Genomic DNA, 15892 nt, shown 5'->3' on the forward strand with positions numbered 1-15892 from the left:
CACAGCTTTTCAATGTCAGAACAATGCTAATATGTGCATAAAACTGAGCACAAACATGATTCAGTTTAAAAAGGCGTAAAGGAAAACTCTTTTTTATAAAAGATGTGGGTGATTTTGAGTGATATACCCCTTACACTGATTGTATTAGTATACTGTGGTTAATACTTATATATATATAAGGTGATGTGTTTGGGTTGTGTACATACTAAGTGATACCATATAAAGATGGTTCTTTAATGTGTTTGGCTTTGTAGTTTTTCAAGAGTGTATAAATGTAAATAATTGTTGTACATATGAAAATAGGTGTTTAGAACTGCTAAATTTGTATAGATAACGATTATCAGTTGAATAATGGGTGTATTCATATGTTTGAATATGCTTCCTCCTGCTCCCTTTTTGGACATTTAGTGTTAATTTATTCATAAATATTGTTCATGACACTTTAGAAATATTCTTCTTCTGCTTTTTTATACACCCCCCCCCCCCACACACACACACACACACACACACACACACACACACACACACAAGACACAATGAACGTATAGAGAGCAGGAAGCCAAAAGCAACTGGAACATGTTGTTCAGAGCTACTGATGAGAAATGTGTTGAGTTGGGTGATGTGATGACATCCTCTGGCCAAGACACCATCTGAATTACAGTGAATTTTCATAATCACACATTTACTAGGATGATGATGGTGAGGCAGAGAAAATTTTGAAAGAAATGAAGCAATGCAGCTTTTCTGATCATATGATCAGTTAAATGGCTAATTTATTATCCATTGGTTTTAAATGATTAAATGATTTAGTATGTTTTTGTTTAATGATGGGCTCTTTTAGTTTATACATGTTTAAATGCTAAAAATGTTCGTTTGATATTAGGCTCCATTGGTCTTTGATTGTGAAATCATTATTACATTTTAATTTGAATATTAAGCTCTGTTGGTTTTTAAAATAGTCAAATTATTAGTTTTTGATTAAATCCAAGTGCTCTCTGGGTGTTGTAGTTTTTTACTGCTGTTCTGTCTATGGGCTGCTGTTTGCCCCTGTTGTTTTCTGTGGTCAAGCAGAAGAACATTTTCCAATTTGCGGATGATATCGTTTACCTTGACCTTGATCTTGGTATCACCCACAGAGCATCGGGTCTAGGAATCTATAATCCTATAAAACACTGTGATATTTGTTACTGGTACACATGCATTATTTATTTCCAACCACTTGAATGTAATCTCTGTTTGCCTTTGATTTGAGGCACCTGGTGGTTTCGTGTCAGCAGCAGCACTGTCAGACCTGCCGCTGTGCGACCTTCAGCGCCACAAACAATAAAGAAGGTTGTTTGGTTTCAAAATTATCGTTGGGTTTCCCGCATGCACCTAGTCAGGGTCTTCCCCCAGAGCCTGCTACTGTAAACAGCAGCTCAAAGTTATGCCTGGGTGACCCCCAGCCCCAGCTCTCCTGGCTTATTTATTTTATACTTTGTTTGTCCTTTTTCTGAAATTATTCACGTTGTTATTTCTCCTTTGTTTAAATCCTAACCCTAACCCTAACCCTAACCCCAACCCTAAACACGTTGTCACTCTATAAAGTAATTTTTTTACACTTAAATATGATTTCTTATTATTTGTTTGCCCCGTATCTGCAGCAGGATATATTTAATATTTTAACAAATCATTGTAAGATAAAAAGTTATTTTTCTTGGGAAGTTAAACAATTGATAGGTTCATTTATTTAACCTTTAACATTTCTCAAACTGCTGAGTTTGTATACACAGCCTATACTATCATCAATTATTTCTATACATGTTTTCTTTGTTGCAAATAATGATAAAAAATAGATAAAAAATAAACTAACAAGATAACAATGATATTGACTAGTATACTAGTGTACTAGTGTACAGTATAACTCAATGGAAACAGAATGTGCATTGTACTTCCATAAATACCAAATTGATAGACTATAGATTGAATTAATGACAATAATTTTCTCGTAAGAATAATGGATGCCGATTAAAACTGCTCATGTGTATCAACATTATTTGATATTTCGGGTTGATGTGTGTTTTGGTCCGCAGAGACAGGATGTGTATTTTTTTTTTATCGCATGTGAAAGAGATAGATAAGAGACTGACGGATGTGTGGTGAAATCCCACAACATGCAAACAGTCAAAGCAGAAGTCAACAGTGTGGTTAGCCCTTCCTCCCTTTATTATTTCTAGTAAATGGACTAATTCCCTTCCTTCTGTGTATGTACCCGACCAATCTTCTCATCTACAGACTCCTTGGGGTTGTGATTACAAACAGTGGAGTTCCCTGAGACCATCTCAGGGGGGAAAGGTGGATGTGGGGGAGGGCTGTGGGGGGCCTGTCTGTATCCAGGAATAATGCCTTTCTTCTGGGTTGTGCTTTGGTCAATGCTCCCTCCTGTGGTTCTCTCTGCTGGGGCAGATAGTTGTACGCTCCACGAGATCAGCAGCAGCTCACATAATGGTAAGCCTCCATAGTGTTCACCTGGCACTATAGTCGGGATTTTTTGGGATGTAAAAAATCCATTGGAAATTTCCTCTGTTTATTTCAGATGAGAAAAGTGGATCATCGTATACTGCAAAATCTGTGTGTATTGGGAGGCTTTTTCGTACTGTTTGTTTGTGCGATACATCAAATGAATGTAAGGGTTGGTTATAATCTGTGTATGAATGTGTTGGGACTTTTTTTTAATCAAATACAATACTTACGTTTTGAAGTACACGTATTTTACATGAATATTTCAAATAGGTTTATTCTGCTACATTTCAAGGGAAACTATTATTTTAATCTGACAGATATATTCGCCAGTTACTTTTCATATTTTATAAAACGTGTTTTTATCATAGTAGTAATAAATAGCTCAATAAATTGATTTGAAAGAAAATAAATTAATAGTCATGAATAGAGTTTTTACCTTTTTATTTTCTTGAAAAAACAGACACAAGGGTAACAGAATTCAGCCTTCTTTTACAGTTTTTCTCAGTTGCTTTGGTGCTTTTCTCAGATCAGAATGAACATTCTCATAACTATTAGTTCAACCTCCGCAACATTTAGTCATTTGAGCACATCATAGTAGCAATGCTTTTGGACATGTATCAGTTGCTTTCATACAATTCTCTGCTGTTTTATAACATTGTCATTTGCTTATGTCATTTCAGTCAAAATGAACTATACTTATGGATGCTGAATAGTCGTTCCCAATAAAACTAATAGTCTTCATTTCATTGCTTGAGTCATTACATACAAAATTGTTGAACTAGTTATCAAATTCTGTCAAGCATATTTTATACCTTTTCTCTATCATAGATACTTTCCTCGCTGCATTGCAAGGGATAATATCCGTTGTGATGTAGATGAAAATATGTGGCCAGACAGACAAGAACGTCTGGATGTGCCAGAATGATTTACCTATATATGTTCAGTTACAATATGTCCTGTTATATTGTTCACATTTGTGCACAGCTCTACCAAAAGGGTGTTTTTTTATGTTTGTTCTAAATAAGTGACTGAAGTGTATATAAAGAGCGTATACAGTAAAAATGTGAAACATAGTATTCAGTGTCTTGTACTCACTTACTCCCCTAACTACAGCAATGAGTAACTTTACTGTAGTTTTCAAATGGCTGTACAAGTAGTGTATAGTGCTGTCTTGAGCATTTTCAGGTAGTGTCACTGAGAGAATAAACTGTCATAATGAAAACATGACAAAGCCATTTGACTATCTTGTTCATAAACGATGGTGTCAAGACTTCTCATTTTGATGACACTGGCAGTTTCATTGACATGAATACTTGCTTTTGAGGAATAGACTATCCATTTTGAGCAAGTGACGTACTTTTGCAGGTTATCCACTAGGTTTTGCAGTTTGCACTAATTGTTTTGAGAAATGCACTAACTGCTGTGCAAATGTTAATAGTGATGTGAGAAAAGCACCAAAGCGACTGAGAAAAACTGTAATTGCAAGACACCTTTTGCATAATTCTAGCGTGGCAACATGTCTTTTTCATACGGACGCTCTTTTCTTCAAAACAGCTACAAGTTTTCTTTGCACACAAAGAAAGTAAATACCCAAAATAGATAGATAGATAGATAGATAGATAGATAGATAGATAGATAGATAGATAGATAGATAGATAGATAGATAGATAGATAGATAGATAGATAGATAGATAGATAGATAGATAGATAGATAGATAGATAGATAGATAGATAGATAGATAGATAGATAGATAGATAGATAGATAGATAGATAGATAGATAGATAGATAGATAGATAGATAGATAGATAGATAGATAGATAGATAGATAGATAGATAGATAGATAGATAGATAGATAGATAGATAGATAGATAGATAGATAGATAAATAGATAGATAGATAGATAGATAGATAGATAGATACAGTAGAGGAAATAAGTATTTGATCCCTCACTGATTTTGTAAGTTTGCCCACTTACAATGAAAGGAACGGTCTATAATTTTAATGCTAGGTTTATTTTAACAGTGATAGACAGAATACCAAAAAGAAAATCCAGAAAATCACATAAAAAAAGATAGAAATTATTTTGCATTTCATTGAGTGAAATAAGTATTTGATCCCCTATCAAAACATTGCTTAGTACTTGGTGGAGAAACCCTTGTTGGCAAGTACAGGGGTCAGACGTGTCTTGTAGTTGGTGACCAGGTTTGCACACATCTCAGGAGGATATTTGGACCACTCCTCTTTGCTGATCCTCTCCTAATCTTTAAGGTTTCAAGGCTTTCGCTTGAGCTTCAGTTCCCTCCACAGATCTATTGGATTAAGTTCCGGAGACTGGCTAGGCCACTCCATGACCTTAATGTGCTTCTTCTTGAGCCACTCCTTTGTTGTCTATGCTGTATTTTTAGGGTCATTGACGTGCTGGAAGACCCATCCATGACCCATTTTTATGGACCTGGCTGGGAGAAAGAGGTTGTCAGCCAATATTTCATGGAACATGGCCCCATCCATAGTTCCTTTGATGCAGTGAAGTCCAACTGTCCCCTTAGAAGAGAAACACCCAAAAAGCATAATGCTTCAACCTCCATGCTTGACTGTAGGGTTGGTGTTCTTGGGGTCATAGTCAGAATTCCTCTTCCTCCAAGCATGGCGAGTCACTATGATACCAAAGGACTTGATTTTGTTCTAATCTGACCACATCACCCAAGCATTCTCTGAGTCGTTCAGGTGTTCATTGGCAAACTTCAGATGGTTCTGTACATGTCCCTTCTTGAGCAGGGGGACCTTACGGGCACTACAGGATTTCAATCCATTGCGGCATAGTGTATTACCAATGGTTTTATTGGTGACTGTGGTCCCAGCTGCCTTGGGATCATAAACAAGCTCCTCCTGTGTAGATCCGGGCTGATCCCTCACCTTTCTCATGATCATTGATGCCCCACAAGGTGAGATCTTGCATGGAGCCCCAGACCGAGGGAGATTGATGGTCATTTTGTGTTTCTTTCATTTTCGAATAATCGCACCAACATTTGTCTCCTTCTAACCCAGCTTCTCGCCAATGGTCTTGTAGCCCATTCCGGCCTTGTGCAGGTTTACAATCTTGTCCCTGATGTCCTAAGACAGCTCTTTGGTCTTGCCCATGATGGTGATGTTGGAGTTTGATTTATTGACTCTGTGGACAGGTGTATTTTATACAGGTAACAAGTTGAGACAGGTGTGTCTTAAACAGGAAACTAGTTGAGATTAGGAATACTTTTTTAAAGCACGAGGACTAATCTGTGGGAGCTAAAATTATTCATGGTTGGTAGGGGATCAAATACTTATTTCACTTAATGAAATGCAAAATAATTTATATATTTTTTTTAATGTGATTTTCTGGATTTTCTTTTTGATATTCTGTCTATCACTGTTAAAATAAACCTAGCTTTAAAATTATAGACCGCTCATTTCCTTGTAAGTGGGCAAACTTACAAAATCGGTGAGGGATCAAATACTTATTTCCCCCACTGTAGATAAATGGTTAGACGGATAGATGGATAGATATATAAATGGATAGAGTAGATTGTTTTATTTTTACTTATACTTTAGCAAAACGTCTTAATACCTTTACCACCTCTCTTTACAGTGTATATTTAGTCCAAACCGATAGCAATGAAGAGTAATTCAGCACAATAATTGAAGTTACCTAAAAACAGCACTTCTTCTTGCCTAGAGTCTCCGTTTGGTCTGGAATCCTTACAGTGCCTTAACGACTATGAGTCCCACGTCCATTGCAAGTGGAGAGAACACAGAAATACAACACTGCAGCTCTGGTTCAAGACAGACAGTCAAAAGTAAGTCACTTTTTTTAGTTAAGTTTATCGGTAAAATCACAATGTCTTACAGCTTTGTGTCCGTGTCATTGCAGTAAACAGTGTATGCGTAATGCTACTGCAGCAAAAACCAGCAGCGAGCTCAGGACCGTCCATTGCACATATAAAACCCGTTTCTTTTCCATTGGCGTCAATCACACCGTCTTCTTCCTAAAAGAGAAGACACCGGCCGTCTGCTCATCTGACCCACAGAAGCCTCTGGAGCTTTCGCAGCACTGTGAGTTCACAATGACATGAAGGAAATGTAGTAACATTTACTGTACATTCAGTAGTGTCATCTCCACAGTTGTTGTTTATATGTGTGTGTGTGTGTGTGTGTGCGTGTGCGCGTGTGCGCGTGTGCGTGTGTGTGTGTGCGTGTGTGTGCGCATGTGTGTTTTGGTGTTGCATAGTGAGAGCTCGCCCACCGGTGAACCTGTCCACTCAGGATGCAGGTGATGGAGGCTGGTGGCTCAGCTGGTCCAGCCCCTACTCTTCCTCCTCCTTCTCCTCCTCCACCTCTCTGACCAACAACATCAAGTATCAGCTCAGCTACAGGACACATAGACAGGACAACTGGACGGTTAGCATCACATATACTTCACATACCCATGAAACATTATTGTCGTGACACATTTTGTTTTTAAAGATTGTGGAGTGGATTTATGAAAGGTTACTTTAGCATTTCTGAAACTGTTTCAACTCAACAGGAAACATGACCAAAGCCGGACTAGAGGAGCAAACGCATTTGCAGTACCCGAACACAATAACAGACGTTAAAAAACAGCTTTGCCACTTTATTTTTAGTCTCGCTATTAGCTGAAGGTGTTAGTAGTAGTCTCTAAATCACACTAGAGACTTCCTCTGACAGGAAAACTAGTGCAGGCTCAAAAAAAAAACATTTGCGCCAAGTCAACCTCGAGCCCTGGTGATGCTACAGTGAAGCATATAAATATCGGGAGTGTATAAATCAATATTCAAGGCTCTCAATGTTCCCAGGCTCAAAGGGATAATATGTCGGGGGGAAAATATTCCACAGTCCCAGATTGAAATGTTTGTTTCTATCTTCCTAGGAGGTGGACTGAAAAGGGAAAAATATTTGAATATACAGTGATATAGTAAAGTGGATTTTTTTCCCTTTTATAACAAATCTCAACAGAGTAGTATAGAGATGAATCAATCAGGTAAAGTTAACACTTAAAGCTGCAGCGCGGTAGGATGGAACACTGGTATATGTTCCTTTATAAGGCAATTTTGTACGATCTGCCTCCTTATTTGTGTTCTCTAATGGTTCCTAAAAACAGTGCTCGTATCACTCGGTCTAGCAGTTTGATTATGTATAACGTTCCTCGGACTCGCACTGCGTTTGGTGAAAGTGCCTTTAAATCTTTTGCCCCCTCATCATGGTGTTAGCTACAGGAACACCTTAAACTTGAATCCCTTATCACCATGAACAATTACAAAAGCAGGATTAAGGACTATTTAACCGCAAACTGTACATGCCCGGTTACTGAACACTGACTTACTGCCAATGAGATTGATGCTTTGTGACTTTTTATTTTATTTTTTATTGTGTTTTGTGTCTTGTTTTAAGTGTGAAATTTTGTTTTTTTAATGTGAATCTTTTATGTTTTTATGCTGCCTTCTTGGCCAGGACTCTCTTGAAAAAGAGATTTTGAATCTCAATGTGTATATTCCTGGAAAAATAAAGGTTAATAAATAAATAAATAATGCGGCATAGCCCCTCCGATAGTATAACTGGGCAAAGCAGCAAATTCAGGCGTTTTCATCGGTGGGTCATGTGCTCAATCACCATTGTTTTAACTCACCATTTGATAAATAGGAACTTAAAAGACTACGTTACATGTTAATGTGGCAGATTACATCTTTAATGAATGTATCATGAAAATATCGCCATTGTTGTTTACCTTACAACTGTATTTTATCCACATAACCAAATACATAGGACATTAATAAAACGTCCAATTTGGTGCCATATAAATCTGGGAACATTAAGCCCTGGGAACATTGGGATGACCCCTAAATATCCATAACATAGGAGGACCTACTGTCATAGTATGCATCGCAAGCCCTGCGACTATCTGCTCTGTATTTTTCATTCCCTCTGCAGTCTGAGCATGTCACAAACACCAGTGTGAAACTAGAGAAGAGATTGTTGGTCCCAGGGCAGAGGTATGAGGCCCGGGTGAGGGCCCAGGCCAGCGTTGGTCACTGGAGCGACTGGACTCCTGTGGTGACGTGGCAGACTGAAGAAGGTGAATCAAAGAAAGCATTCAGCATCATTTAAAACCTATAAATGCATTAATTTACTGCATGTGCACAAGACAATTCAGAGTAAAAGACATTTGGCTGGCGTATTTGATGTACTGGGTCATTATACTCCAGACCCCCTTCCCTTATCTCCTTTCCTCACATTTCTAATCTTCTCCCTCTGTGCATCTGTAACCATAAGTCTGTGTGTGTGTGTGTGTGTGTGTGTGTGTGTGTGTGTGTGGGGGGGGGGGGGGTCTCTCTCTCTCTGGCTCCAGATGTTGGAAAGTTTCCCAGTTTGCATTGTGTCCTGGATGGAGAGAAGGAGGTGATGTGTAGCTGGAAGGTGAGCAGAGAGCTGGCTCACTTTATTACCTACCAGCTGGTCTGTGGACACAACCAAAGTACACCGTAAGTGGAGTGTGACGCCCGCAACAACGCCACCTGGTTACCATTCATTCATCCACCTGACCGCCCCCCCCCCCCCCCCCCCTATCTCCCTCCCACCCCCAATCAACCCCCATGCCCTCAGGTCCGAGAGGTGCTGCGTGAACCCAAGCGTCACTTCTTCTGACCTCGGCGTGCTCAAGTACAGCTGCTCGCTGGCTGTTGCAAACCCTGCGCGCCTGCTGCTGGAGCTCCTACCGACACGCAATGCCAGGATATTCGAGGCCAATAAGCACAGTGAGTATAGGCACGAGAGAGACGGGCGGGCACTGCAGAGGGTTGAGTCAGGGTGGAGGGGGAGCTATTGCTCTCTAAGTAGAGTGAGGAGCAATCTGTGATGTGATTGAGTGACCCCACCTAGTGTTTGAAAGTCACCACTGCACCCCCTGTCAGTTTCTTCCCTTGTTATTCAAAGGACAATAAGATAAGGTGGTTTTGTTTGATTTTGTTCTGACATAAACACTTAAACATTTTGTCAGATATTCACCAATAAACAGATAAATGAGCAAAACACAAAGAAACAGATTTAATGCAACATGGAACATTAACACTAGAACATTAGACACTTAAAAATAAAAACAAAATCAAACAATTCGATATAATAATTGAAGAAAGTTATTACATTTTTAGTGAAATACAAAATACCTTCACCTAGAAACTAAAAGTTTTTACCGTATCATTCACCACTTTCTAATTCAAACCTTACACAGAGTATGTCGACTTATGTCCAAAGACAAGATCAGATTGTATTGTCAGCGCTTACTAGTAGTAATTATGCAACAAAATTAAAATGTTCACACTTTACCATCATGACTTATTGTATTCTTCAAACTTCTCTCTTGTGGTGCAGTCCGTCCCAAACCACCGCAGCAGGTAAAGGTGAGGGAGGAAGGCCACAACTGGAAGGTGGAATGGAACCATCCGAGCACAGTTCCAAAACTCTATATTAGTCTATATTATGAGGTCTGCTATGACAGGAAAGAGGATCAGGTGAGAAACTTGTAACAACATGCCCGTACGCTCATTAAAGGTGCACTATGAAGTTTCAGGGGAGAGGGATTTGTTTACATTTGCAGAGCCTGCAGTTAGTTTATAAAACATATTTTTTCTACATGTAATACTTAGTATTGAATAATTCTATCATCTTAAATTATAACTAAATAACTAATAAACTGTGGGCCCTGCTGCTGTAAACAACACCAGTGAAACAGTAACTTTTCAGGTAGCTTTCTGACTTCAAACAGTGTTCCATGGCTCCGATTTCCTTGTGATGAAAGTTTGTTTTTATTCAATTATGAGTATATACCTTAGAATGGTAATGCTCACTTTATCTGACACACCCAAAGTTACATATTGCACCTTCAATATTCAGAGTATCGCAGCCTATAAAATTAAATCAAAACATCTACAGTACATGCGCTTCTTTTCTTTTCTTTTTCCAGGGACCTGGTATCTGCCTGAACATCGCAGAGGGCTCTACGTCCCTCTCCATACTGGGAGCTTCTCTGGCCCCATTCCAGGTCTACCGGGTCAAGGTCAGGTCGCTGGTCGTCCCCGGAGACAGCTCCATCTACCAGGGAGTGCCTTCTGAATGGACTGATGCTAAAGAGTGGACCTCGCATGACAGTACGACATTATAGTAACATACATTTAAGGCATGGGCATGGAATGACATTCTCACGGTATAATAACCTTAAGTGGAAAAATACCACGGTTCCACGGTATCACGGTATTGGGATTACAACTCTCAAACGTGTTTATTTTGAAATGTCTGGGTGAAGAACAACCTATTTTTTTCCAATCTGAACACAAATTATTTTAATTTTCTAAAAAACATATAGAATACCCTGAACATTAATTAACTTGTGATAACAATAATTTAATTATTCCAAATAAAATTGAAATAAAAGCAGTCCTTTTTAAGTGAGCAGCTCAACAAGAGAGACATGCTCACTTCACTTTTAGTAAAAATGGTTATGATGCAGGAAATTCCAGAATATTCTGAAGATGAATAAACTTAACTATGTTAACATCCTGTGTGTTCTAGTACCTTAGAACGCTATGACAGAGATAATGGCGGTCTTGAAACCTTGACTTTTTCATACCGCGGTATACCTTGAAACAGGTTATCGTCCCATGCCTAATACAGTTAGGCATGGGACATGGGACATGAGTTACATTCTGTTTTCTGCTGTATTTTTTATTTTTTTAAGATAAACAATATGGCTCCATACAAAGAAACCAACCATAAAACACAACATATCTGATTTTTGTTCCCCTGACAGCCACTTGGTCCCCAGCCGTCCTGATCTATTTCTCCATCAGTGTGTTTGTGGCCACAGTCGTCCTCACAGTCTACTGCACCATTTCAGCTTGTCAAAGGTACTTTATTTATGTATGCTGTGCTTGTGTTTATGCCTTTGTTCTTCAAACTCTAGATCACCTTCACACCTTCCTGAGCACTATTAAATGTTCTGTGTAGCTGCAGCCATCAGATAAATGTAGTGGGCCTATACATCGGAGGAGTACAGTGAATACATATTACAAAAGTCTAAATCTAAAAATGACAATACCAGTATGTCTAAAAACACAAGTATTAGGTTAAAGAATCACCATAAATACTTTGTGGATAAATACATTTCCATAGTAAATAAATTCCCTTTTAAAACATGGCAGTAGCACAGTGACACACTTGACATACTTTACTTACAAACCAATGCCAGCTATATAAATGACAAGAGCACTATTCTAATGAGACACTACTTTGAACTTATAGGAAGGTAATTCTGTGGGTTGACTCAGTTCCTTCACCAGCCAAAAGCAAAACCCTGTCTGAGATCAAGGTAAGACTGGACAATTCTACAGTTTGATTAAATGACTTAATTTAACTTAAACATCATATTTGTGTTGGTTGTGTTATTGTTTTGTATGGAATGTGTGTGTGAATCATGGTGTATCTTTGTGACCAGTCCTCCACCATCCGGACCTTCGCGCAGATCGAAAGCACTTCCATCTGCAGGGTGCTGCACTCGGACAGCGAATCGACATGGTAATACGTCTCACATTGGCAATTCCAGAGAGAGATAACAATGACAAATTGTTCTAATGGCACGGACTGCGGATTTTTTCTGTTATCTGGCGAAAAAACACTTTCTGCTCTTCTGCCTTCTACCCCCCCCCCCCCCACACACACACACACACAAACACTGCAGCTCCTCCTCAGTTGCATCGCTGTGGTCAACCAAGGACAGCGAAAAAAGGCTTTTGGAGCAGGACGAAGGATGCTGGAGCTTTGATAAACTGCCCTTCCCTGATGAGAGAGTCAACAGCTCCATAAGCTACAACGGGCCGTATATTTTCTGTCAGGTCGGTCCCTTGTATAATCAATTGTGTAATTTGTCAGGTAATCAAGGTGCTGAGAACGCATCCGGGACTCTGTGTTAATCAAACATTCAACTCAAGAATTGATCTAAATCTGAATGTTAGATATTTTTGGTGCTTGTGTGTTTGACAACTGCTAAAGAGTAAATAAAAAGAGTTGTACACTGGGTTTGGGGCTATATCCAGGTGTAGTGTTTAGAAGTCCTTGCTCCAGGACAATAAATAGTCCGCCAACATTTTGTTACCTCTGGATAGAGCCAGGCTAGCTTTTCCAGACGGTATGCTAAACTTTGCTAACCAGCTTTGGATGTACCTTCATATGTAGCACACACATAAGAGTGGAATCGATCTCCTTATCCAATTCCTAGAAATAATTTGATTTAAATGAAAGGGAGTGGAGAAGTTAGCCACTTGCACAAACTGTATAGTGGTTTATCAATGAGCGTATTAGGCGGACTAGCAAGCTACGGCTATCAAATAAATGTCGCAAATGAGTTTGTAGCCAGTAAATGTCAAACTAAACCACTTATCCTTATATCCAACAGTCACCGGAGCCAAACGGCAAGCCTAGGGACTTCAAGTGTGCAGAGAAAGAGAAGGAATTAGGAACCACGTCAGATGACTCCGCATCGCCTTGCCCTTCCGATTTCACCCTCTGCGGGGAAGGTTACTTGCGTCTGCCTTGCAGCATCTCCAGGTCCTCACAGGATCTGGTATCTCACAGCGACGCCAACACAAACACACACAGGCACGGCAGCACTGAGCAAGACCAACCGCGTCTGGATAGCACACCTCCAGCCTACACCTCGGTATCTTTTAACCCATGGCCTCAGGAGGGCGCAGTTGAGGCCTCGGGGTATTGCCACATCCCCACAGCTTCCATGAGAGCAGCAAACTAACCCTGCAGCTTGCAAAAGGACCTATCATGCTTTCTCTGAAGGTATAACAGTTAATCAATCAGATTTTTGATTTTTTTTTTAAATAAAAAAAGGGATTTTAAAGGGAAAGTTTTTGCTTGGTAATATGTTCTATCTGACCTAACATTAGGGTTGGATGTCCAACCAATGGAGGGCAGTAGTGAGCTTTGCCTGTGAATGCAGTGTGTAAGTAAATCCAAGGCATGGACATTCAGTATGGCAAATATCCCATGTCTTTTCTCATTAATGTAAGGGCATTTCCGTGTTGAAACATAGGCTTTTAATTCACTTCCTCAAACTTTCTGCCTCCGTCACGGGCCGAGGTAAGAAGCAGAATTATGTAAACTGCATTTCATCAGGGGGGGAAAAAAATTGTGTAACCTGTGCTGACTGCCATGTTCGCTGTGGTCATGCATGCATGTTTGCACAGAGGTGTGTGAGTTAGGACCTTGTTGTGAATGTTGTAGCCCATGTGTTGCTGAATGTATATGTACAGTATGTTATCCACACATTGATGCACTGGTACTGCTATGTTTTGTATTACCAGCACTGTCACAGTTTTTAGCGAAGTGCCGAGGCCTATACAAAGTCATTGTAAAAGAAATTGACAATGTAGTGAAAATATGTCTAAGTGAGCTTTATTTCATGACACTTGGCTTCTTCAGGGATTGTATTTAAAGAATATTTTGATATTGGTAGTTGAGCATGAATGAGTTATCTTTGTGAAAAAATAATCGGGTTGTGATTTGCTGCACTTTCTTATAATGAAATAAAACGTGTATGTATTTTCTCAGGGTTTTATGAATACTTTACAAACATGTACACAGAAATATGCCATAGGGTTAAAGAATTCAGGCTGTCTTTGTAACATGGGTTCAGTTTATGAGGTACACCTAGCTTAAACTAATGCACCCTGATAAAAGCCTATGAATGCTATAGTGTTCCGTTTTTGTTGAAACTATTATAGAGAGGTGTTGATTGATAATGTTGAATCATTGTAATTTCAGAAGATGTAGTTTGTGGTGCTATTGCATTTTGCTCCTTTTGGACTTTGTAGGGCAGAACTGCTTTACCTTTTCACATCTAACTTTGGCATTAGCACCTAGTGTATTTTCAGACTCTCTCTCGTTCTCTCACCCACATGCACACAAACACACAAAGTTCACGGTTTGTTGTCTAATTCATTGCTCTGTTTATCTGCACATATGTCTCACTCACCTGACAGGAGTGTGCAGAGTATGCAGAGTCTGTCAGTTTCTAGAAGCAAGTGTGTTGTACATTTTTCGGTGTACACGCACGTACAAAGCTTGCAACATATTGGGCTCGAGCGATGCACGAGTCTCTCTCGTCTCAGCTGCGAGAAGACAATGCTGGAATTCCAGGCATGCCGATATCAACTTCCTGTGTTTTCAACCCAATTGCTAGGTACAACTTCCTGTCTGATGAGGCTGAGGATCAGTTTGACACATAACGGCCGAGTCATGATGCCCGCAAAGACACTAACTCAGACGCACTCATGTATTTGGCCTTGACCGTGGTATAGTGGAGGGCGAGGGTTGAACGTTATTTGTCTTTTTTTCCCACCATTGTTGGCTTTTTTCCAAATCCTCAACCCCAAAAAACAGTCACATTCCTCACAGTCGGTGGTCAGAGGGCTATTGTTCCCTAGAGGGAGGCGGTGCTTTGAGTGAGTGAGTGAGTGAGTGAGTGAGGGAACGAGTGAGTGAGTGAGTGAGTGAGTGAATGAACGAGTGAGTGAGTGAGGGAACGAGTGAGTGAGTGAGTGAGTGAGTGAGTGAGTGAGTGAGTGAGTGAGTGAGTGAGTGAGGGAACGAGTGAGTGAGTGAGGGAACGAGTGAGTGAGTGAGTGAGTGAGTGAACGAGTGAGTAAACGAGTGACAGATTCATATTGATCAGTTAAAAGGAGTAATTACATGATGAAAGGACAAAGATGGCTGCTGATGAAAAGACCATGCGTTTGGAGTGGAAGTGCTCAGTGACGAAGAAGTTGTGTCGTCCTCTGTGTACAGCACGTCCCTGTCCTTTGTCGCGGTACATAAAAACAGGAAAAATAAAAGCGCTGGAAGGTGTAGGGAGTGTGTGGCGCCACACGGATGCTTGTGTAACCTCCTGTTCAAAGGCCTCCTGTTTCCTCACTACCGTACATCAGGGGAACAATACAGGCTCAGACAGTTACTGCAAGTTGTGTCTTCTAACAATTCGATGGAGGAGATTGCCTGCAACAGAGGCAGGGTTTTTATTGTAAATGTTTTTTAAATTTTTTATATGTAACTTGCATGTTTGGGGACCTGAGAACAAGTAAACAAAAATGATTTTGTCAGTTTTAGGTCAGGTTCAAACCAAAGCCTTGCTATGAGTTGACAAGTGCCTGACAGCATCCAGGGGACAGTGACAGTCGGACCATAGTAAATCATTCAACAATCAATCCCAACACAGTTTATATTACGTAACAGGATTTGATTGGAACTAACTAGCAATAATGGTTGGGTCATGGTCATTGGT

The 15892-nt window shown here is 39.8% G+C and overlaps 1 protein-coding gene across 1 annotated transcript; it reads left to right on the forward strand.

The window, feature by feature from the left end:
- The first annotated feature begins 2378 nt into the window (after positions 1-2378).
- Positions 2379-14115, forward strand: csf2rb (colony stimulating factor 2 receptor subunit beta). The gene is made up of 14 exons (XM_080043161.1): positions 2379-2487; positions 6215-6335; positions 6410-6591; positions 6767-6936; positions 8485-8629; positions 8903-9035; positions 9157-9308; positions 9922-10061; positions 10514-10697; positions 11357-11453; positions 11848-11914; positions 12041-12120; positions 12284-12437; positions 12998-14115. Exons 1-14 carry the CDS (start codon positions 2382-2384, stop codon positions 13349-13351), a joined length of 2085 nt encoding a protein of 694 aa, XP_079899287.1. The 5' UTR covers positions 2379-2381; the 3' UTR covers positions 13352-14115.
- Positions 14116-15892: the final 1777 nt, after the last annotated feature.

Source organism: Ammodytes marinus (assembly GCF_949987685.1).
Source record: "Ammodytes marinus genome assembly, chromosome: 16".
Taxonomy (NCBI): domain Eukaryota; kingdom Metazoa; phylum Chordata; class Actinopteri; order Uranoscopiformes; family Ammodytidae; genus Ammodytes; species Ammodytes marinus.